Raw genomic sequence first — 25572 nt, forward strand, 5'->3', positions numbered from 1 at the left:
TTCTTTTCAAAACGATGTTTACAATTTCCGTTTTATTCTGATTCATAATGTTATTTTTTCTTTGTTTTATTCTATTTCTGGACATGAAAAATTACTATCTTACCTCTCTTACCCTACAATAAGAGTACGACTTTCCACTCACTTTCTCTTACTTGATTCATTTTTATTCTTACATCCACCCACCTTTTTACCCATCTACCATACTCCATATTTTATTATATACACCCACCTTTTTACAAACTTTTCTTATTTTCTCTTAATATTTGTGCAAATAGTAACCGTAAAGATCATTTTGAAACGGAGTAGTACGTTTTTAGTATGAAAGCTATGCTTAATCTTAAATATCAAAAATAACTTATGCCACATTCTCATTGTCGTAATATTTTTATATGGAGCACGAATATTAATTCATTTGCTCATATAATCATATTATTGAAGTTTTAAGAGCATGTTGACTATATCCAAAGTCATAATATCAAGATCATGATTAAGTTTTCTTATTATTAATATGTTTGCAACAACAAATTATTTTTTATATATTAATGTGAATGACTGCAATCACTATTAAATTTCGTGCAAAATAAAATTTATATATGTAAATGGTGAATCGCACTTGATGATTGAGCGAGTTTGGATTTTAGATTGGGCTGACGACAAAGGTAAACGTAGATGATTGACTAATGTTGACTAACAAATAGAGATTTTTGGTGGATGGGTATAAGGATAATATGTACCCACCTTGGTGATGGGGCGAATTTGAATTGATTGGATTTGAGAAAACTCACATAATCCTAATTATGTAGGTAACTTTTAATATTTAATTAAGATTATAGCTAATAAAATCAATTTTAATAATTCGTAATAAACTTACGTCAATATATTTAAAATTTTATTGAAAGGAAAAGTGGATCATTTATCGAATGTAGAAATGTCACATTGTCAGTGGGACGATTTTTTTTGGGAGATCCCCCATGCACCCGCACCAAGTGGGCTTGATGGAGGAAAGTTTACTTGGTGATAGGGTTAAAAAATGTATTCGTCGTAGGTGACATATCCAAGTCGTTAATCCTTCATCTGATTGATTATGAATATATATACAAAATTACTATTAACATACATATTACAATTTTTTGTTTTTTTACTCAATAACACTAATTACATCATTGCCAACAACTGTCGTAGAAACGGGTTTTCCTTTTCGAGTAACATAGTATAGGGAACTTTAGCTATTGCCAAAAAAAAAAAACAATAATACTAATTAGACAAACGAATTTTCAGAGGCTCTATAATAGAGTTTTAAAATTCAAAACTCCTACCAAAAAAAAAAGTTTAAGTCTAGGGTTGGGGAATTTGTAATGGGTGTGGACACACGGGAGGGGAGGTGATGAAGAGGGGATAGATTTTGTTATGTACCTCTCGAGACGGGGATTGGGAATGGTGGGTATCGTTTCTATCGTGGATGGAGGGGATGAAGATGAGAATTGTAGGTGGGTGCGGATGTGCATGTCCAAACCCGCCTCAAAGTCACCTCTAATTGAATAAAGTAAACGGATTTTTCATGAAATGCCCCTGAGGTTTGTCTTAATGCACCATATACCCCTAAACTTTTCAGAGTGCACCAAATACCCCCGAGGTTTAGTATAAATACACAAAATGCCCAAAATGACTATTTTCCATTAACCCTGTTAACTTATCTGTTAACTTTAACTTTAATTTAATTTAATTTTTATTTTTTCTCTTTTCCTTTTGATTTCTTATTTTGATTTCATTTGCTTTTTTCTTTCTCTCCCCTTCCTTCTTCCCCGTCTTTCTCTTCTCTGAGTTGGAAGCACCATGACAACCCTTCTCTTCCTCACCATCATTCCACACCACCCCGCTAACTCCTCCTCTTCCTCACCACCACCCAACACCGCCACCGACACCAGCGTGTTCGAGAGGACCCGCCCAGATCATCGTGAATCCGCAAACCCCCAGCTAACCCCTTCTAAAATCTGCAGCCGTCGAAACCCGCAAACCCGCAGCCATCCGAACCCGCAGCCGCCGCAACCAACCAACACCGCACCCTCAAATCTAACAATCTTGTATTTTAGGTCCCGATTTTTCTAGAATTGAGTTTATTTAATTCTTATAAAAATTAGGGAATTTAATTGGAGAGTTGAGGAATTCTATTGGAGAATTGTGAATATTAATTGGGTAATTTTGATGGTTGATGCATGGAGGAGAGAAAAAGCTTGAACTATCTTCAATGGTGGTTCCATGACAGTGGGGGAGAGAAATAGAAGGGAATGTGCAAGATGAGAGAGGAGATGGAGATGGTGGTTACGTTGGAGCGAGGTCGGCGGACAAGCAGCAGGAGAGCAATGGTGTCTTGTGTTTTTTGTGGGTGGTTGCTATGGTGAATTGGTGGTAATGCGGGAAGGAGAAAGAAGAACCAGGGGTGGAAGATGCAAGGGTGTTTTTTTTATATAATAATATTTAATTTTTTAAGAGTTTAATTAATTAATTAAGGGTTAATTAATGTGATTAAGGGTTAATTAATGTAATTAAGGGTTAATGTTAGGATAAATAGAGAAAACGGTTTATTCAAGGTAAAAAGGTAAACATATGCTAACGGGGACTTAACGTCCGTTAGCCTTGTGGGAATTTTGTGTATTTATATTAAAGCTCAGGGGTATTTGGTGCATTCTGAAAAGTTTAGGGGTATTTGGTGCATTAAAGCAAATCTCAGGGGCATTTCATGAAAAATCTTTAAAGTAAATGGTATAGGTAGGTGTTAAGTGACCGGGAATTGGGGTTGATGGGGCGACCGTGCCAGTATTAAGTGGGTATTACTAAAAAAGTGAAGGGTAGACGAGATAACTTTATGTTTGGTGTATGGGAATAAAAATAAATTTATCTATCATACCCTTATTTGCTTTAATTGTTTTAATAAGTAAGACACTGAATGGGTAAATTTATCCATCATTAATTATTTTTTATTTGCAAAATATCTATAAACTCTATTTTGATGATAATTGTCTACCAAATTTCATAGAAAAATATATTTTGATTATAAATCGTGCATCGCACGGGTATTATACTAGTATAATAATATAATTATACATATAAAGGAGGCATATTTTCTGAAATATTAGAGCGCCACCTAGGATTACTATTGGTTTCGACCAATGAAAAATAAGATTTTTAATTTGTTTTTGAATTAAAAAAATCGAGTGCCAAGTAGATAATTAATTAGGTGCCACGTAGGTTTTTTTTATTAATTAATTATTAATATATACAACTCCATACAAAATCAAACACTCTAATAATTAAAAAATAAATCTAAAATAAAATTCATCCAAAATAAAAACACTAATCTAAAACATAAAATTCATCCAAAATTAAACACTAATCTAAAACAAATTCAATCCGAAAATCAAACACTAATCCAATATTAGAGCACCACGTAATAATTAGGTGCCACGTAGATATTACGTGCCACGTAGATAATTTATTTATTGTGTTTCACTTTTTTTATAGTTATGATAAAATATCAATTCTTTTAATTATGGTGTTCCACTTCTTTTATAGTTATGATAAAATTTCATTTCTTTTATAGTTATGATAAGAAAATTAGTGTTCCACTTTGCACAAATTGAGTCTACTTTTTTACGTTATAAACTTTAAAAAATTAAAAAAAAGAAGTGATAACACATATATAGTATTCCACTTTTTGATTTGCACGTTATAAACTTTTTAAAAAAAAAAAAAATCTAATACTAGCTCAGCTATTACAGCGCCACGTAAGAAATCGTTAGATTTTGGGCAATGAAAAATAAGATTTTTAATGTATTTTATAATTAAAAATATTTGTGTCACGTAGATAATTAATTAGGTGACATGTAGATATTATTTTTATTATAATTACTAATTATAGATAAATAATTAGGTGCCACGTATATATTTTTATTAACTAATTACTAATATTACGCATATACAACTTCATCCGAAGTCAAACACTCTAATAATTAAATAATAAATCTAAAATGAAATTTAATCCAAAATAAAAAACTAATCTAATATAATATAAAAAATATAGTAGTTAGTGTATATAGGAGTTTTATTTTCACTTAACAATTTAATAGAAGTTGTGCATCGCACGGGCTAAAATCTAGTTAATTGTTATTTTGGGGTTACAAATTCTAGAAAAAAACAACTTAAAAATTGTCAAGCTGATAGTTTATTAGAAAAAAATATAAGTATAAAATTCATCTTTAACCTAATTGTTAATTAAGCAAGCATTAATTAAAAGTTAAGGCTAACTGGTACCCGGTACCGGAACCGGTTCTACCAGTTCTGGTACTGGTTCCAAAAAATTTGGACCCGGTTTGAATTCCGAGATCGGTTCCGAAATTCGGGACCCGGTTCTGATCGGTTCCGATACAGGTTCCTTAGATTTTGACGTGTACCCGTTCCCTCTCAGGCTCTCACCCCTAAAATTTGTAATGTAGAATAACAATTTTAGGTTTTTGCAGTTTTGTGTTGACTTTTTAGAGGTCATTATTGTTGGAAAAAGTTATAAAATCAAAGGTTAGGGTAAAACAAGTGGTTTGTGTTTGGCATGTGTGTAAAACATTTTAATTTCAGTTTTTTTTTTTTTTTTTAAGTTAGAGGAATGATGCTAAGTCTCATGCAAACCTTTGTATAGGTTTATCTAATGGTGGTAACATGTTGATTTCAATCAAGGTAAGATGATGATGTGGATGGGAAACAAACGTCATTCAAGTTTATTATATTGCTATTTCCCTTACGGATTACGATCTGCTATATAATTCCTCTTTTAGTTATTAGTTGCAATTCACTAAATCGACACGTAATTTAAGGAACAGCTTAGAGAGGGTACGCAAGTAAATTAACTAAAAGACGGAGTAATTCATACCATAATAACCTAACTTTTTCTTCTTATCGGTTGCAAAGTTAATTAAAATAATTCTGCATCTACACGTACAAAACTACGTTTTTATTTATAGTTTCAAATTGTTGATCTTACATGGAGTATGTGGCAAGCTTACTATACTTTGATAATAGCTCAACTTGAACGGTTATCGAGCAACTTTAGTCGAACTTGAGAACACAAATTTTGAATCTAGAAATCGAGTCGAGCTCAAGCTTAAAATTGGAGCACGAACCGAGCTTGAACCAGAATTAAAGGCGGGTTCTGTTAATGTTCAGTTCGGCTCAACTCATCTCCACCTTTAGGGTGTGTTCGGCAGTAGCGTTTGGGGTAGCGCGTAGCGTTTTGACCTATTCAAGTCGCCACTTGTAATATTTGTAAGTGTTTGGCAAGGTAGCGGTTTAGGTAGCGGTAGAGGTAGCGTTTGGGTACCTTTTGTCAAACGTTAAAATTAGTAGCTTTTAAGGTAGCGGGTAGCTTTTGACAAATTTACAATAAAGTTTTAAACAATATTCTACCTTTTATTTTATTTTAGAATATCAACCGCTACTTTTACCGAACACACATATCAGTTGCCGCTACTTTTACAGCTAATCGTTACCCGCTACTATTCACCGCTACCCGCTACTCTAACCGCTACCCGCTACTCAACTGCTACCCGCTACCGCTAATTTTGCCGAACAAGGCCTTAATAATGGAAAAATGGAAAAGAATAAGTGAGAAAGTGGGAACACTACTACAAAATAGGGCTATAGCAACGGCCTAAATGTGTTGGCAAAGATCCATTAATTAAGTGTTGCCATAGACCTATAGCAACAATTTATATGGCGTTGTCAATAGGTGGCGCTGCTATAACTCTATGGCAACAACTTTATAAAACTGCTGTCATAGTTAGCATTAGCAACAGTTTTCTTAGGCAACAGTTATTAAGTTTTAGTAACAATTATTTAGGATTTCAAGCAACAGTTTTAGTGTCTAGGCTAACACTTTTATTATCTAATATAAAGCAGTACTATCAACAACCTATGGCAACGCTTATTGCTCTAAGAGTCCAACACTTTTGTAGTCTATAGTAACATTTCTTGATGCAGCTATTGCGACACTTTTACATGAGTCTATAGAAACATTTCTTGATACAACTATTGCAACACTTTTATGTGAGTCTATAGCAACGTTTCTGATACAAATATTATAACACTTTAACGAGCTCATAGCAACAGTTTCATACGTGTTTATTTAGTAGCTCATTAAAATGAAAATATTACACCAAAATATCCAACTACTACAAATAGAAACATTTATTTCAAATTAATTTTTACTTATGATTAAAATAAAATATCCATATCAATCATTCTAATAACAAAAATCGTTGTTATAATATAAATACATCAATTAAGAAAACCAATGAATCTCTAAAAAGAACTAATAGTTCAAGCCATCTAAAACCTATCTAGTATTTAATTTATTTGTTCAAAATCAATCCAAAAGAACTTCAATCTATGCCCTTCCTGCCATCCTTTTATCTACCATTCTCCTTCTATTACCATCCTGTAAAAGGAAAAATAATAGTCAATATAATAGAACAATTAATGCTTGTAATTAAAATAAAATAATATGATCAATTCTGCAAAACAAGAGTTGTAAACCACACAACAAAACTACACGGGAAGAAACACAAATGAGCAGCTAACACAACTGCACATGAGGGGCAGAAACCTAACCCCCCCTCCCCCCTGCATGAACAAAACAAATCTGCTAACCGGAACTGAACTAAAAAACAAGAAGCATATCAGAATCATAGCCTTACATAACTGAATAACAATCAACAAATCAGAATCAGAGCCTTACAAATCTGAACAACAAGCAGCATATCAGAATCAGAGCTTTACAAACCTGAACAACAAGTAGCAGATCAGGATATGGGATGGTTTGGTTTAGGCAATGGGTCAATTTTTATAGCAGGCAATGGGTCAATTTTTATAGCAGACAATAGGAGTTTTAATATAATAAAGAGTTGATTTGCCGTTGTGTTAGTTTGTACACCTATTTTGCATCAGATGGTGCTTATTCTAGTGTTGATCTTGCAGGAAAAAGCGAAAGCAGAACTTAACAAATTCAGACAAAGCTTTTGCTTCAAATCTATGTCTTCTCCAGGCTATTATGTAGACAACGAAACATTTAGTAGCCCTAAACAGAAGGTTATTCTCCTCCTTATTCCATGTTCTTATTCAGTTGTGAACAATCACCTTGTTCAGCTCATTCAGTATTTTTATTTGGTCATAATCTTCTGTTTCATCTATTTGCAGAACGAGTCGACACATCGTAAGTCCCCCAATGGAGGAAAACATGCTAGAAGAACCACGTCTCAAAATAAGAGTGCATTACCTCCACGAAGGCCTTCAGTGAAACAATTTGGGTTGAAGTGTAGTAAAACAACCACTCATATACCTGTCTAACAATAGCAAATTATAACATGAGTTCGGTTAAAGGGTTTGTAATTTCCAACATATTATAGGATAGCAAAGCGAAGTTGAGGCTTTAGAACACATTGTTTAGTTGAAGGTGTCAAGAAAAAACTCTGACTATCAAAGTCTTGTAACTCCATCAGTTCTAAACATCGAAGAATTTCAATGACATGTATGTATAAGAAGTTTGGTCTAGAACCATCAATTTTTTTATCAGAGTGTTGTCATTTTACAGTCTTTCATGTTCTGCAAGTTTTTCTAATGCCATAAGTTGCACATATGTATTCTTTGTGAATCAGGTTGTTACATAGAAGATTCTATTGATGACTCTATTGGTTTTTCACTTTATCATCTTCAGTTTGTTGTAACTTAGTTTTACTACTGTTATATTCAACTCCAGCAGAACTCCAGTAGTAACACCAGCAAAATTGTTGCAGACTCACAACCAGAACAAACAACTCTAAAATGAACTTAGTATTAGTTTTTTTTTTACTGGGAAAAATTGACAAGTTGAAAACAAAAATCCAACTTATGGTCGCTCTTTTAAAGGATATAAATATGTAGATCAATGACAAAAATCTGAACAGACCAGCAGATTCTATTCCGAACAGACCAGAATCTGCCAAAAGAACTTGTTGCAATACGCCTGAACACAGGAACCACTTTGCGGAAACAGAACAGCTACTACCAGATCAGAATAACAGAACAACTACAAACAACTCGATTACATTCCACAAAGAGAAAAACTAATTATGGACTTACTGCCTAATTATATCATTACTTCACAATCATCTAACACCATAATTCCACAATTATCAAACACCAAAAGCTCACAATCAAACATTGTAATTTCACAAGCATAAAACGTCATAATTCTAAATCTACATATAACAAAAGAAGTAAAGAAGCTTTATAAAACATACCTATATGTAACCATGACCCATAAAGAGAGTGGTCTGTAGAAAGTGTAGACACCAAAGTGCTGCAATCATTTCTGCAGTCAAGCTAGGATCCTTTTTCCGTAGTCGTCCAAGTGAAGCACCAATTGAATCAAGAGTTCCAGATTCTTCTTGAGGTTCCTTGCTCATTTCAAAAATATATATTAGACATGGAAATAATTAAAAATCATAAGAATATATTGAATTATTTCCTACCTTTGTTGCATTAGTTTCCCAATAAGGTAGACGTGTTTTGAAATGTGCTTCAGGCACTCTCTCGTGGGAACTTTGAAAAACTTTAAAAATGACAAATTACCAATTTTAACAGCTTTTCCTTATTCAATTAGAGTTCTATTATCCATGATTGATTGAATAATATTTGTTAGTTTAAATCCAATTCATCATACAAGAAGAAGTTGAAGCCCATAATTAAGAATTAATGGAGAGGGAGTGAAACTCAAAAGAAAAAAAAGAGAAAGAGAGGGATGTAGAACATGGCATGATAATTTACCAAATAAATTGGGATATTGCAGTTGGGGAAGCTTTCCCCATAAAACAAAGGAAGCTATGGCGAGAAGAATTAGTGACGCCATCAAATTACCGGGTACAATAGGTTAATGAATGAGTGAGACTATTTTAAGAAAGTTGTTTGGTGTAGTTGGGATTATTCCAGGTTAAATCATAGTTGGGATTAAAATGAGAAGATCGTCCAAAGTTGAGATTTTTTCCAAACTAAAACCCTTTTAAACTTTCAGCAGCATTCTGCTAACAATTTCATATTTTCAGTCCATAACAAACGAACAACCATAAGAAATTAGCAAGCAATTAAATTAAACCCTAACATCCTGCTAAATATTTCAATAACAAATCAACAATATACCAAAAAGAAATTAAGTATTTTCAGAATTTGTTCAAGTAATTAAATTAAAAAATCAACAACAAATCAACTATTTTCTGAATTTGGTACCTCCGTCCCTGCTACCATTCTGCTAACAAATCAACAACAAATCTGAATTTGTTCAACTTTAATTAAAAAAGGAATTAAGTATGTGTACCTGCAACGGCGAGTCGGCGAGGAACGACGAGTCGGTGAGGAACGACGAGTCGGCGAGCAGCGGCGAGTCGACCAGTGGTGCGGTGGCGGAGAAGCGAGGGCCACGAGCCGACGACGGCTTCAAAACCTGCTGGTTGCTCCGCTTCTGTTTCTTTAAGTGACCGTGGCTCGTAACTTTGTTTCTTTATGGATCGTGGGTGACCAGCTCGCGGCGGCGGAACGGTGGTGGGTCACTCCGACAAGGAGACCGATGATAATTCTAGAGCGAAAGATTTGAAGAGGGGTTTGCGTGAAAATGTTTAGGTTTCTAAACTCTTACAACTTCCCGGTGGGTTTGGTTATTTTTGTATTTTATATTTTTTCAAAATAATCCCGTGTCACATGACACATGATTACACAGTGTACCACTTTCCCTTGATATAATCGTTCACACAATTCTACAAAAATTCAGAACTAAATTCCTCCAAAATAACCCATCGATTGATCCCCAATTGTTTAATATTGTGAAATCAACAAAGAATTATGTAATTAAATCGTACACGCATAAAAAAAAAACCAGAGAGCAAAATCATACAAATTTCCCTATCTAAGAAACCCTAATTAAGCCTTAAAACCACACAAAAAAAAATCCAACTTTGACCGATTAATAATTTATACTACCCAAGTTCATAAATATATGAGGAAATTCGAAGAGAAATATACAAATAACCTTGTTCTTCTTGCCAATTCAGAAACACAATTTACCAATTTCTCTTATCTCCAATTCAAAGACCCAATCAACAATTCAGAAACGCAAATCTCCAAAGAACGATGAAGGAAAGGATGAAGGAGAACGATGAAGAGGAAGAAACCGAACGAAGCGAGGTATAAATGTAGATAGTGTTTAAGGAATAAGGGTTTGGGGGAGCAAACCATGATAGTGAAAATCCTGAGGAGAGAGGGAAACCCAAAAAAAATGTGGTCTATTGAAACTCTTAGTACCTTAATTAATTAATTTATTTTATTTTTAACATATTTCATATGCTTCACCAAAACCGTTGCCATAACTTATCAAAAAATAAAAAACATAAAAACTGTTGCAATAGAATAATCAAAATATACAACCGTTGCTATACTTTTTCTATGGCAACACTTTTTCAAACTCAAAGTTCACTCACATGTATAATTGTTTAACTGTTGCAATAGTTACGATATAGCAACGCTAGTAAAACCGTTGCATAAAGGGGCGTTGCTATAACCCTTTTTTCTAGTAGTGCGAAATTAAAAAGAGAGGGGTGATGATTTTTTTTGCCCATGGTTAACAACTGTCTACCTGCTTATGACATCATCTTTCGTTTTTCAAAAAGTACTCCAGAGAAAATGAAATTGTATTTTTACAAATGCAGAATAACAACTACCCCCCTCCTATTTTTGAAATATTCTATTTGTAAAATAAAGGCTCCTAATATTCTGTCAAAATCTTGTCAGTTGATTATTTTAACCCATCAAATTTATCTGGGCATTAACTCTCAACTTTTTCATTGAGGCATTAAATCTCTTTCAGTTTCCCAATACCTAATTTGCATTGTTTAAGTAAAAAAATTAAGAAATTTTGCCCACATTAATTATTTGTTAAATCGCTCGCACGAAACCTAACGTAAAGAATAAAAAAGGATGGAGTGGATATCTTTTTTTACAAAAACAAATACTTCGTATTTATTTCGTGCAATACACAGAGCTAGCCTAGTTCAATAGTACGGAGTAAGTCAATAGTAAATACTACGTACTCTGGATTCCCTTGTTGTCCCTTGTTTCACTGTTTTGATGGTCACCGTCAAAGAGGTCTACAAGTAACAATGTTACATAATGAAAATCGGGTAAAACAAACTAAAAGTACATTCACCTGTAATGACGGATAAAAACGAAATGCTCTCAAATAAGGAGAAAAACGAAAACCTCGCTCATAGCAGTGAGGAACAAGATCAAATCATTCGATCAAACAAGAAACAAAAACGAAGAATCACCCACTTAATTTTTGACAAAAGAACTAATCAAGATGATGTTATGGCTGAGGCAGAGGAATAGATGAATGCAGCACCGAAATGCCCAAAAAACACGACTGGAATGAGGGATAATGGTACGCAACAACGACCTTCCTTCAGAGATATGGTACAAGGAAGCACATCCTCTCCAACCATGACCCAACTCATGGAGTAGGAGGAAGAAGAGGACAATGTATCTGATGATGATACGACTCCGAAGGAAATTCTCACCGACGAGCGATGTCCTGCTATACTTCTTTCAAAAGAAGAGAAAAGATAGATGAGAAATCCATGGAAGAACACTCTTATCATAAAAATGTAGACCTGTCAAAAATCGACCCGACCCGAACCCGACCCGAAAATACTGGGTCCTGAACAAGATTTTGTGACCCGTAACCCGTTTTATCCGAACCCGAGCAACCCGAAAAGTAATGGGTCAAAACCCGACCTGACCCGTTTCGGACCCGACCAATTGAAAATCATAGTATTTATATTAATAAATGAGATTATGAGAAAATTTAAGCATAATAAACACGTTGTGTTTACTATTGATGTGTGTAATGTGATTTTAATTTGAATTATACGTCATTTTATGGTTGAATTTGACTAAATATAAACTTTTGTAGGAAAATTTGTTAATTTATGCCCATATTTTGTATATTTATCACCTAAATTAATGAAAATATAATGTGCGTTTTAAAATCTCTCAACTCGTTGGGTCGACCCGAACCCGAAAGTTCTGGGTCTTGAACAAGCATTTGTAAACCCGAACCCGAAAGTGACCGACCCGATTCAACCCGAACCCGAAAATAATTTTTTACAACCCGACCCGTTTGACAGGTCTATAAAAATGTTTCATGGAAATGTAGGCTACATGGGTCTCATGAGGAAACTAAAGAAGAAATGGAACTTACGAGGGGAAATGTCTCTGACTGATATTGGACATAAGTTCTTCATTGTGAGATTCACAAATTTTGCAGATTACAACTATGTTCTTACTCAAGGACCTTGGATGATCGATGACAACTACCTTACAATTAGAAAATGGATCCCCAACTTTGTACCGGATGAATCCCCGATCAAAATCCTCACTGCCTAGGTCCGCATCGCAAATCTCTCAGTTGAGTATTTTGACTCCAATTTCTTAAATAAAATTGGTTCGAAGATTGGAAAAGTGATTCGAATTGATCGCAACATGATTCAAGCACAACGGGGGCAGTTTACTAGACTAAGTGTGGAAATTGATTTATCAAAACCTTTATTGTCGAAATTTTGGCTCAAAGGGAAGATTTGGCGCATTCAATACGAAGGCATTCGAATGGTGTGCTTTAACTGTGGAAAAACAGGTCATAGTGAAGAGGGGTGCCCTCTGCTAAATGCTGACAAGAATCTGGATACACAAAGTGCAGTAGCTTCAATCAATGACCAATTACAAAACACATCCATTGGAACCAAAGAACAAGGTATGGATAAGAAGATTATTAGACCAGAAGAACTCAAATATTTTGGCTCATGGATGTTGGTTAAAAAACAAGTCAGAAAAAGAACCCCTGGATCGGAGAAACAACAGCAAACAGTTGTCGGTGATACCACAACACCTTCATTGATTTTTGGCAAGAACACTGCTAACGGATCGAGACAATCAAGCCCGATTAATCCGGCTGGATTACAGGGGTCTAGGTCAAGATTTGTCGTTTTAGATGGGACAAATCAGGAGAATATCTCTAAGAATGTGGAAAATATTGGAAGCAGCCACCAATCAAGGGATATCGGATTGACTGTAGTGGATTTTGGTGGAACAAATAATTCTGCTCCTATATTCTCTACGGTGGAATTAGGAAATAATACTAATATTCCCAATAGTTACCTAAAGACTCCTAATTTCTCTTTAGGAAAAACCTCAAATAAGCACAAGAATCCTATTACAACTAATAGTCTTTCCAAATCCTATCGAGAAAAAAGGAAAGAACTAAGTCAATCAAATATAGGTCTATTAGGAGTAATCAACCCCAATATTCCACATCTTGGTGAAGCAAACACACATAGTTATATATTTGCTGGTAAGGAAAATCGTCAAATCTCACATCAAATCCAACCCCAAGCTACCTCACATCAAGCGCCCTTAAGCCAACAGAATCCACACCTTGAGATACCCCTTGATGGACATTGTAATCAGCCTGTAAGTACCCCTAGAGAAAACCCTCTCCTTGGAGAGCCCGATGGAACTACCTTACCTAGTGTCCTAGTCACAACAACCCCCCCGAGCCACATCTTAGAAGTCAGGATGGAAACATGGATCGAACCGAACCCGGAGCCACCGGAGTTAGTAGTGAGTCCTAGTGACTATGTTGCTACCCAATGAGATCACTCGTCTTATACGACTCATCAGTCAAGCCTATATGACTTCATTACCATCAATTCCCATTTCCATGGTAGACGGACTTCCTAATCTTGCTTCAGATACCTATCCAATCACCTGTATGATTTGGAATGTTCAAGGTGCAGGGAGCCCTGCATTTATTTCTTCTCACAAAGAGCTTGTTCGAGAGCACAAACTCCTTGTTCTGACTTTAGTTGAGACCCACATGGGGGGCTGTCAAGCGATAAAAATTGCTACCATACTGGGATATTCTGGCCACACCCGAGTTGATGCACAAGGGTTTAGTGGCAGGATCTGGGTATATTGGAAAAGCGAGCATAATCAGTACATTACAATGGACATACAACGTGTGGGGGACCAACCTTGGTACTTCACTCCCGTCTATGCGAGCCCTGACCCAACCAAACATACTGATTTATGGAGAGAACTTGAAAAATTTGCATCCACCAACAACAAACCATGGCTCATCGCAGGGGATTTCAATGATACAAGATTCACTTGGGAACGTTGTAGTTCCTGTTCGGAAACCTCAAGAGGTGCTGCTAGGTTTAACAACTGGGTCGAGGATATGCAATTGCTTGAGGTACAATTTGCAGGTGCATTCCACACATGGGCTAGAGGACTTACCCTAGAAACTCGTCATAGTCCCCTCCTGGACCGAGCCTTATGCACTAGTGATTGGGGGCTGCGCTTCAACAATGCAAGGGTGAAGCATTGATATATGTGTTTTATATAGTGTTTTTACCCCCGTCCCTTAGTACTTTTATGCGTCAAATGAGCTCTTAGGAGCCGTTTTTAGTACTAATCTGTCGTTTTGAGTGTGCTTTGAGTTTCAGGACTACTTAGTGAGAAATTGGTCTTTTTAGACCCGTTTCATGATGATTTAGGCCACTACGCTATCCCGAGGGAGTTCGGGACGACTATCGTCGACTTGCGGGAACCTTAGATGCTCATGGTTGAGCCCCGGAAGTTAGACTCGGTGTTAAGGGAAAAGGATGGTTCATTTAGCCTTTCGCCCGGTTGATCTCCCCTCGCCCACCGGGCGAGCAAGTGAAGGAAGCTGCAGTCGCAGGGCGCCCGACGGGCGGAGTTATGCCCGATTGTGACCGGGCGCGCATCAGAGTGAAGGCTGCAAGCATCTTTAACCGCCCGACGGGTGGAAGCTGCCGATCGGGCGCGTGCGGAATTCTTCAGAAGTGTCACCTTACGCCCATCGGGCAGACCTGCACCCGACGGGCAGGATTCGAGCTGGTCGCCCGGCGGGCGGATGTCTGCCCGAGTGGGCGAAGACAACCCTGGGCGGTTTTTCGCGTTCTGTTTTCCAGTTTGCTTTTATTATTTTGGGCAAACTATAAATACTAGGCTTCATTATTTTAGTGGACATCTTGAATTCTAGTATTGAACCCTTAGTTTTATCTCTCCTAGTTTAATTTTCTCTCTAATTTCATGCAAAACACTTAGTTTAATTTTCAATAAAAATCTAAGCTTTCAATTTCCTTTGCCATTCAATTAGGTATTGCTCCTTAATTTTATTCATTGTCTTGCTTTAATAATGCTTTCGATTATGTTAATTGCTTTGGTTATTGTTAATATGCTTGAGTAATCTATTTTCTAGGGTTTGGGGATCCATGAATTATATGAAGGGACATTGAATAACTGTGATTGTTGGCATTGTAATTAATTCCTATTGATTGGTTTATACTACTATACAATTAGATTTAAGCAGGTTTAATTGTGATAGTTTGGCAATATCAAGTTAAGATTCGAGAGATGCAATTTGATGTTTAGGCTTGTGTCAATAGGTGGAATTAGGATTAATACGTAGCGAGAGCCCGTTAATTCTAAGTCTATGATTAGTATCGATTCGAGAGAGCATACTAGTCTAATTAATTACTTTGTTGATTATTGTGATTGTTTATCGTCCGGGATTGTTATTTGTTGGTGAACCTATGCCCTAGATTCTTTAATTCCTGAATTCTTAATCGTTTAATTATCGTTTGTAGTCTTAGAATACAAACCAACAAATTCATGTTTCCCAATAGTCTAGTTTAGTTGATTAATAGTAGAAAGAACACTGTTTCTCTGTGGATTCGATCCTGACTTCCCTTGCTACCTAGCTAGTTGACTTAGGTTTATTTTTGATTAGGTGATACGGCTTAAGTCTGTCAAGCATCTTCCAGCAATATCTTCAGACCATCGTCCACTGCTAATCTTCCCTGGCTGCCTGGCTAACACATGAACTTTTTCGGATATTTATTCATGAAAAGTGGAACAAAGAGTTACCACTGGTTGATTCCCTTGCTCACGTCTCTGAAGAGTTACAACTTTGGAATAAAAATATCTTTCACAATATTTTTAAACAAAAGCGCAAACTCCTTGCTCGAATTAAAGGAGTTCAGAATTCTTTAGCATGTAACCACCACCGAGGCTTGATAAAACTCGAAGCTCGGTTGCGCAGGGAACTTGATGAAGTCCTAGCCCAAGAGGAACTACACTGGTACCAGAAATCGAGGGTGGATTGGATAAAAAACGGAGATAGAAATACAACCTTCTTCCATCTAAGTATAGTGATTAGACAATGGAGAAATAAAGTGGTAGCTATCAAGGGTGAAGATGGTAACTAGATTCATGAGAAAGAGGAGGTTAAGAGGGTGATGGTCTCATACTTTGCAAAAATCTTCAAGGGGAAATATGATAGCGGTGACATATTTGACATACCTGTAGATGTCTTCCCTGAATTACCCCAACGTGAATGGGAGATGCTCAATCTTCCTTTTACTCTCTTTGACATCGATGCAATGATTAAAAGCTTGGCCTCTCTCAAAGCTCCTGGACCGGATGGGTTCCAAGCTTTGTTCTTCCAAAAGAATTGGGAACTAGTAAAGGAAAGTGTGTACAAGACAACCATCTTAGTACTGGAGGGCAAAGGAATACTAGAGCATCTGAATGAAACACACATAGTATTGATATCAAAGGTAGATAATCCGGAAGGCCCAGCTCAATTTCGTCCAATTGGCCAATGCAACGTGAGTTATAAGATCATCACCAAAGCGTTGGTAAATAGAATAAAACATGTCTTACCTCGCCTAATCTCGAACATGCAAGGAAGTTTCGTATCAGGACGTCAAATTAGGGACAACATCGTAATAGTGCAAGAGGTGATTCACACTATGAAACGCAAGTAGGGTGAAAAGGGTTACATGGAAATCAAGATAGACTTTGAGAAGGCGTATGATCGATTGAGATGGTCCTTCATACATGACACTCTACCACGGATGCAACTGCCCGCACTTAATAAGTGTTATCATGAACTGCGTTACAACCTACTGAAGGAAATAATGCCCTTGGTCCAAGTATGCATTTAATATTAAGTCTAATAAATGCGGTTCAGTATTAATTGACAAGTTAATAATTCAGTGAGATCAAGTGAGCTGAATGCCTAGCTAGAGGCCGCTTCAGTTCAAGTGAAATTAATGATATTAATCCACAGCTTACTCTTGACTGAACCCGTAGGGTCACACAAATAATACGTAAACGGATCAAGTATTTAATGGAATTAAATACTCCATCTATGGATATTCGGAATCGACGGATCTTGGTTTCAGTGGGAGCTGAGATCGTCATAAGCAAGAAATGAATACTCCGGAAACGATGATATTGCCGGAAACGGAAATATGGATCGTATCGGAAATATGAATATTATCCAAGTCGTAGATATTGCCGGAAACGAAAACATGGTACGTATCGGAAAATATTAATGGAAATGGAAATATTGCCGGAAACGGAAATATTGTCAGAATCGGAATCGGAATCGGAAAATAATTCCGGAAACGGAAATATTAAATATTTGTTCGAAACAGAAATTAATTCCGGAATCGGAAATATTAAATATTGGTCGTATCGGAAATGAATTCCGGAACCGGGAATTTAATCGGAAACGCATCGTACGAATTAGCATCGGACGAGGCTTGCCAGACGAAGGCCCAACACGAAGCCAGGCCCGCGCCCAGCAAGCCAAGCGCCCAACACGAAGGCCACAGCCTCGCCAGGACCAGCGCAAGGCCAGGCCCAGCAAGGCCGTAGGCGCATGCGCTGGAGCGTATGCTCGTGGGCTGCGAGGCAACGCCCATTCGTGTGGGCCGCAAGGCCTGCGCGGGTGGGTGCGTCCCTCGTGGTCGTGCGACACTCGTGTTCGTAACGAATCCTAATCCTCTCGGAATTCGTGCAATGATTAAATCCTAATCCTAATAGATTAAATTTATTATTTAGAGTTCAAATAGGATTCTAATTAATAAATCCATATCCTAGTAGGATTATAATTCCTTTCCATATACTCTATAAATATAGACCTAGTGTCACATATTTAACAGACGATTATTCAAGTATTCAAGGTAAGATTTTTAAGCAAAAATCAGCCAAACACTTGCACCCAAATAGCCGAAAATCTAAGGAACCTTAAGGGCGATTCTATTTGGTCAAGCTTAAGGCGGATCCGGACATGCTGTGGACTATCTACGCAGGGACGACACTTGGAGTCCTAAAGACTTGTTCTTGTTCGGTTCGGGCGCAGCTAGGGAGGGCACGCTACAAAGTGTATGCATCTGAATTATGCTAAATGATTATGTGTTAATAATATGTTTCCTGGCTTTATGGTTTTTCCGCATGATTTATGTTTATTCATATGTATCATAACCTAACAGTGGTATCAGAGCCTCTTATTATTTTCATAATCTAAATTGCATGAACATGGTTAAATTTTACAAATTTGCAAAGAATTAAAGGGGTGATTAATTTTCGTAATTAATTGCAAATTGCGTTTATTTAATTATATGTAAGCAGTTTTTCGGCAGTTTCTTCGTTACTCATCCAAATCGAGTGATTTTTGTGTCAATTCCGCATGTAAAAAGCATTCTAAAATTTTGACCAAATTTTTTTTTTCCGGCCAAACCCAGAATTCTCAAATTCAAAGCCTAACTATGACTTTTCAGAGGTTTTAGTTTTTCGAACGCAAAAGTTCGTAAATTTAAGATGTTAAATTAAGTATTTGCGATTCTTGTTGATAAATCTTGAGTTTTTGATTGACCTACAGTATATGTTTAACAATTATCAATGCCTAGACTTGTTAATTATACAACCTAATTTGTAATTATGATTAATTTGTTGAAATTCGAATAATTTAGAATTGATTTGATTTTCATAATTAATTAATAATTTAACTAGGTATCCATGATTAAAATCCACCATAAAAAATTTTAATTTATGTTAAATTTTTAATTTTTATGACCTAGATTTGAATCCATGTTAATCGGAAATTAATTAATTAATAAATTTTCAATTTTTCGCACTAAAATTATGAAATTAATATGATTTATTAATTTTTCATTAATTTTAAGTTAAAAATTTTAAATTTTTATGAAAACCCTCATGAATGTTGCACGCACAAAGCAATGGAATCTACGTGTTACCCTTAAGGGGTGTTGTATAGTGCGGGCACGCGACGACGAGCATGGGAGCTCGTCGCCCGTGTGGTACGAATGCAGCGAGCAACATAGCGTGGCGCGCGCGCGGAGCAAAGGAGCTGGTCGTGTGTGCTATGCGATGGGCGAGGGCGAGGGGCAAGGCAAGCGAGCAGTCGCGTGTGGGCAGCAAGCGAGCTGCGCCACGACGCGCACTGCCTCGCGCAGCAAGCGCTGGCTCGCGTGCAATGCCTTGCGAGGGTGAGCAGCAGCAGACGCGACACAGCACAGAGGCTGCGCGCATCGTGGCCAGCGATGGCTGCGTGTGCGTGTGGCCTATGTTTGTGCGTTGCGTGGTGATGTGCGTACCTTGTGTTACGATTAAATCGTTTTAAATTTTAATTTGAATTTTCAGTTCAGAAACGTTTTAATTAATTTTAAAATTAATAATTTAAATTGTTTTCTCGGGTTTTAATTTTGAATATTATAATTATTATAAATTCTATTTATACTAATTATTTTACTAAAATTAAACCTTGAATTAATTAAAATTCATTTAATTCAACTGAAAATAAATTAAATAAAATGGATTCAATTATAAATTTATATGAGCTTTAAATTTTAATTAAATTTGTATGTTTCCAGTTAGACTAGAAATACATTTTTATGTTTAAAATTAGTAAAGCATATGAATTTATTGGTTTAAGTGGGAGCAATTTTAGTTATAAACTCTTGATTAGGTCTACAAATCCTTTAAGGTTAAACAACTTGATTAGAATTAATAAGGACTGAATAATTGGTAGATTATTGGTGCCCTTGATTAATTGCTGCAAATATTTATGTGATGCATAACGTGTTTTACTAACCAGCTATGTGGGCCATTCATAATAATGAATGGGTGAATGGTATTTATTGTATATGTACTGTTTTGCAGGTTATGAAATGACTAGTATGGCCCAACTAGGTTAGAAAATATGGTATGCGTACCATTAATTTGAATGTAATTTGTCTAAAGCACCAAATTTGTTTTTCAATTCAAATATGGTCTGCGTACCATCAAATAGTTGTAATTAGTTTAATTATAGCTTATCCTATTTGAAGAAAATGGCGCCTCCCACGGAGATTATCAAGACGGACTTTGAAGTTGAAGCTTCAAGATGAAGTCGGGCCATACTAGATCACATTTATCTTATGCATGTTTTAAGTTATTTATTGCTTTTAAATATGTCTTAAATATGCATGAGATCGAAGCTTGATTATGTTGCATGATTAAGGATTTTAGTTCACTTAAAATCTAACCAACATAGTAAGAGCCTTAAGTTCCAAACTTAAAAATTGATTTAAAAGGTGCCATGCCAAAATAACACTTACTTGGATATCCTTTTTTCATCGATCTTAGAAATAGTTTTCCGCCATAGCGAGGTGTTACTTATCGATACTAAAGGGGTAAGGTACACAAATAATTGTGAGTACATGTTAGTTTTGGTGAAACTCAACGATATAAGTAAGGAGTCCTTTTATGTCGTGGCAAAATCGATAGGATTACCTAATAAGTTCTTAGACGTACCTATCAACCAAGAGTAGTTTCTAGACTATTAGCAAAAGGCTTTTGCTTACCTAAAAGATTTTAGAATTGAGTCTAAATACATAATGTGCTTAATTCTTCAATGGTTTTTAGGATCTTGGAATCATTTTATTCACACCTGCCGGAACACATAACTTGAATAAAATGCTTATTGAACATTGAATTATGCATATATGCTAGAATTTAAGTTTATTAAGAGAAACTGTGAATGATTATTTATTTGTTTATTCTTTTTCAATTGTAGTTTTAATTATGGCAAACAACAATTCATTCAACATTCGATCAATTCTCGAAAAGGAGAAGTTGAGCGGGAAAAACATCCTTGACTGGCAAAGGAACTTGCAAATAGTTCTTATGCAGGAAGAAAAGTAGTATGTCCTGGAAGAGGCGATGCCCGAAGCCGCAGGCGAAGGGGTCACTCAGGCAGCCCTCAATCGTTGGATTGATTCCAACAAGGATGTGAAATGTCTAATGCTTGCAACCATGAGTGCAGATCTACAGAAAACGTTCATCAACTCAGATGCTTTCACGATCATCAGTGAGTTAAAGAACATGTTCCAAGATCTGGCTCGAGTCGAAAGATTCGAGACTGATAGGAAAATTCTTGAAACTAAGCTTAAGAAAGGCGAGCCCGTAAGTCCACATGTTCTCAAAATGATTGGACTCATTCAGAATATGAGTCGGCTGGATCAGCAATTCTCTCAGGAAATGGCTGTAGACACCATCCTCCATTCTCTTCATAACGGGTATGATCAGTTCAAACTGAACTACAGTATGAATAGTCTGGAATAAACGCTCACTGAGCTTCACGGTATGCTGAAGACCGCTGAAAAGACGCTCAAAAGTGATAAGCAAAATGTGCTTATGGTGCGTGAGGGCAAGTTCAAGAAATCTGTAAAGAAGAGAAATGCTAAGAAAGGTGGCAACAAGGCCAGCCCAACTAAGCAAACTGGCGCCAAGTCTGAAAAGAGGAAGGTTAGTCAACCCACTTCTGAATCCGAATGCTTCTACTGCAAGAAGAAGGGGCATTGGAAGAGAGATTGCTTGAAGCTAAAGGAAGATCAGAAGAACGGAACAGTCGTTCCATCTTCAGGTATTTTCGTTATAGACTGTAGACTTGTTAATTCAACTTCTTGGGTATTAGATACAGGTTGTGGCTCACACTTATGTTCCAATTCACAGGGACTAAGAAGAAGTAGAAAGTTAAGCAAGGGTGAAGTCGACCTACGAGTGGGAAATGGAGCACGGATTGCTGCATTAGCTGTAGGAACTTATTATTTGTTGTTGCCCTCTGGGCTAGTTTTGGAACTGGAAGAGTGTTTCCATGTTCCAAGTCTAACTAAAAACATCATTTCTGTTTCTTGCTTAGATGCTAAGGGATTTTCCTTTTTAATAAAAGACAATAGTTGTTCGTTTTATTTTAAAGAGATGTTTTATGGATCTGCTAGATTAGTCAATGGACTTTATTTATTAGATCACGACAAACAAGTTTATAACATAAATACCAAAAAGGCCAAAAAGGATGATTCAGATCTCACCTATCTGTGGCATTGTCGATTAGGCCATATTAACTTGAAACGCATTGAAAGACTTCAAAAGGAAGGAATTCTATAACCATTTAACTTAGAGGATTATGGTAAGTGCGAATCATGTTTACTTGGCAAAATGACAAAGCAACCTTTCTCTAAAGTTGGAGAAAGAGCAACTGAACTATTGGGTTTAATCCATACAGATGTATGTGGACCAATGAGTACAAATGCTAGGGGTTGTTTCAGCTACTTTATCACTTTCACTGATGACTTCAGTAGATATGGTTATGTCTACCTAATGAAGCATAAGTCTGAATCCTTTGACAAATTCAAGGAATTTCAGAGTGAAGTAGAGAATCAATTAGGCAAGAAGATTAAGGCACTGCGGTATGATAGAGGTGGTGAATATCTGAGCTATGAATTTGATGACCATCTGAAAGAATGTGGAATTCTATCAGAATTGACTCCTCCTGGAACACCACAATGGAACAGTGTGTCGGAACGGAGGAACAGAACCTTGCTAGACATGGTTAGATCAATGATGGGTCAGGCCGAACTTCCAATAGAATTTTGGGGACATGCACTAAATACAGCCGCACTCACTATAAATAGAGCTCCGTCTAAAGCTGTTGAAAAGACTCCATATGAGTTATGGTTTGGAAAGCCTCCAAAAGTGTCTTTTCTTAAGATTTGGGGATGTGAAGTATACGTCAAACGATTAATTTCAGACAAACTTCATCCATAATCTGACAAATGTATCCTTGTGGGCTATCCAAAGGAAACAAAGGGGTATTACTTCTACAATACATCTGAGAACAAGGTGTTTGTTGCTCGAGATGGTATCTTTTTGGAAAAGGATCACATTTCCAAAATGACAAGTGGGAGAAAAGTAGACCTCGAAGAAATTCAAGTCGAACAACAAACTCTAGAGAATGCTCAAGATGACATTCAGGATGAAACTCAGAGATCTTTAGAAGTTTCTGGTGAGAATCATGGACAATCTAGAGATGTAACCTCGCGTAGATCGCAGAGATATACATCACAACCGGAAAGGTACTTAGGTATTTTGACGAACGAGAGCTATGATGTTCTATTACTTGAAAGTGATGAACCTACGACTTACAAACAAGCTATGACGAGCCCTAGATCCAAGCAATGGCATGAAGCCATGCAATCTGAATTAGACTCCATGTCTGAAAACCAAGTATGGGATTTGGTCGATTTGCCAGATGGCTACCAAGCCATTGGAAGCAAATGGGTTTTCAAACTGAAAAAGGACAAGGATGGGAAACTTGAAGTTTTCAAAGCTAGATTGGTTGCAAAAGGTTACATGCAAGTCCACGGTATGGATTACGATGAAACCTTTTCACCAGTTGCAATGCTAAAGTCTATTCGGATAATGTTAGCAATCGCTGCATATTACGATTACGAAATATGGCAGATGGATGTCAAAACCGCTTTCTTAAACGGCATTTTAACAGAAAATGTGTTTATGACACAGCCTGAGGGTTTTGAGGATCCAAAGAATGCTAAAAAGGTATGCAAGCTAAAGAAATCAATCTACGGATTGAAGCAGGCATCCAGGAGCTGGAATATACGTTTTGATGAAGCAGTCAGTGACTTTGGTTTCATCAAGAACGCAGACGAATCTTGTGTATACAAGAAGGTCAGTGGGAGCAAAATTGCTTTTCTAGAATTATATGTCGACGACATATTACTTATCGGAAAGGACATTCCTATGTCGAACTCTGTCAAGATTTGGCTTGGGAAATGTTTTTCGATGAAGGATCTAGGAGAAGAACAGTACATATTGGGCATCAAGATTTACAGAGATAGATCTAAAAAGATGATTGGACTTAGTCAAAGCACTTATATAAATAAAGTACTTGATAGGTTCAAGATGGCAGACTCCAAGCGAGGCTACCTACCCATGTCTCATGGAATGACTCTAAGCTAGACTCAGTGCCCAAAAACACTTGATGAGCGTAGACGAATGAATGGGATTCCGTATGTCATTGATTGGTTCAATAATGTATCCTATGATATGTACACGCCCGGATGTTGCGTACGCACTCAGTGCTACGAGCAGATACCAGTCAGACCCAGGAGAGGCACATTGGACTGCTGCCAAGAATATTCTGAAGTACCTGAAAAGGCACAAAGATGACTTCCTGGTCTATGGTGGAGATGATGAATTAATTGTTAAAGGCTATACGGACGCAAGTTTCCAAACCGACAAAGATGATTTCTGATCACAGTCTCGGTTTGTCTTCTGCCTCAACGGAGGTGCAGTAAGCTGGAAAAGTGCTAAGCAAAGCACCATTGCGGATTCTACAACTGAAGCGGAGTACATTGCTGCACATGAAGCAGCAAAGGAAGCTATATGGCTAAGGAAGTTCATAGGTGAACTTGGTGTAGTCCCCTCCATCAAAGGACCAATAGCCCTGTATTGTGATAATAACGGAGCTATTCCACAGGCAAAGGAGCCTAGACACCACCAAAGAGTCAAGCATGTACTTCGTAGATTTCACCTTCTACGAGAGTTCGTTGAAAGAAAATAAGTCGAGATAAGAAAGATTGGAACCTCTGCCCAGGCGAAGCACAACTCGCACACTGCAGCTATGGGAATCAAGCATATTGGAGAATGGCTTTGATGTCCTTGTTTGATGTTTTAAAGTTTTAGAGTTTAATACTTTGTAAAACATTATTGGTTAATCATTCACAATAAATGAATAGAATTCATTTTTCCATTTAATTTGTGGTTTATTAAATGATGAGTCCCTTCAATTTGAAGAAATATTCAAGATAGACTGTCAGGACCAGTCCTGTGACTAAGAAATGTCTATCAAGTGAACTTGAATGTCAAAAGTTGAAAATGGTCCCTGGTCGGAGTTTTCTATAAAATTGGACGCATAGAAAACGTTAGACGACTAGAATGCAAGATGACTAGTAGTTCTGTTTCTTGAACTATGTGGACATGGAAATGTCATAATCATTTGCATAAATACTTACTTTGGGAAGACTAGTATCGGACAGACCTATGAAACTTTACTGTAAGAGATGAAAATCTGTCATAAGTAAATTTCATTAAAATTATTCGACACTAAATCCTCAATACCTGAGTGATTTGAGATTACTTGTTTGAGAACTGGTTACTTTGACGTTGACCAACCGTCGCACCATAAAAGGAGGCTATAAAGGCAACGCTCAG

General features: G+C 36.7%; 1 protein-coding gene and 1 long non-coding RNA gene across 3 annotated transcripts; one reads left to right on the top strand and one right to left on the bottom strand.

Moving 5' to 3' along the window:
* Positions 1-6230: 6230 nt before the first annotated feature.
* Positions 6231-9728, bottom strand: LOC110799352 (uncharacterized). 2 transcript variants are annotated; one of them, XR_002536375.2, is made up of 4 exons: positions 9392-9728; positions 8322-8477; positions 7319-7385; positions 6231-6481 (listed from the first exon to the last, which is right to left on the bottom strand). It is a non-coding gene; the product is annotated as an uncharacterized lncRNA (long non-coding RNA). The 2 variants fall into 2 exon arrangements; XR_002536374.2 differs by having other exon boundaries at positions 7319-7381; positions 9392-9727.
* A 4082-nt stretch (positions 9729-13810) lies between these two features.
* On the top strand, positions 13811-14509 carry LOC110799354 (uncharacterized). Its single transcript, XM_022004607.2, has one exon. The coding sequence runs from the start codon at positions 13811-13813 to the stop codon at positions 14507-14509; it is 699 nt and encodes a 232-aa protein (XP_021860299.2).
* The last annotated feature ends 11063 nt before the right edge of the window (positions 14510-25572 follow it).

This window comes from Spinacia oleracea, chromosome 2 (assembly GCF_020520425.1).
Source record: "Spinacia oleracea cultivar Varoflay chromosome 2, BTI_SOV_V1, whole genome shotgun sequence".
Taxonomy (NCBI): domain Eukaryota; kingdom Viridiplantae; phylum Streptophyta; class Magnoliopsida; order Caryophyllales; family Amaranthaceae; genus Spinacia; species Spinacia oleracea.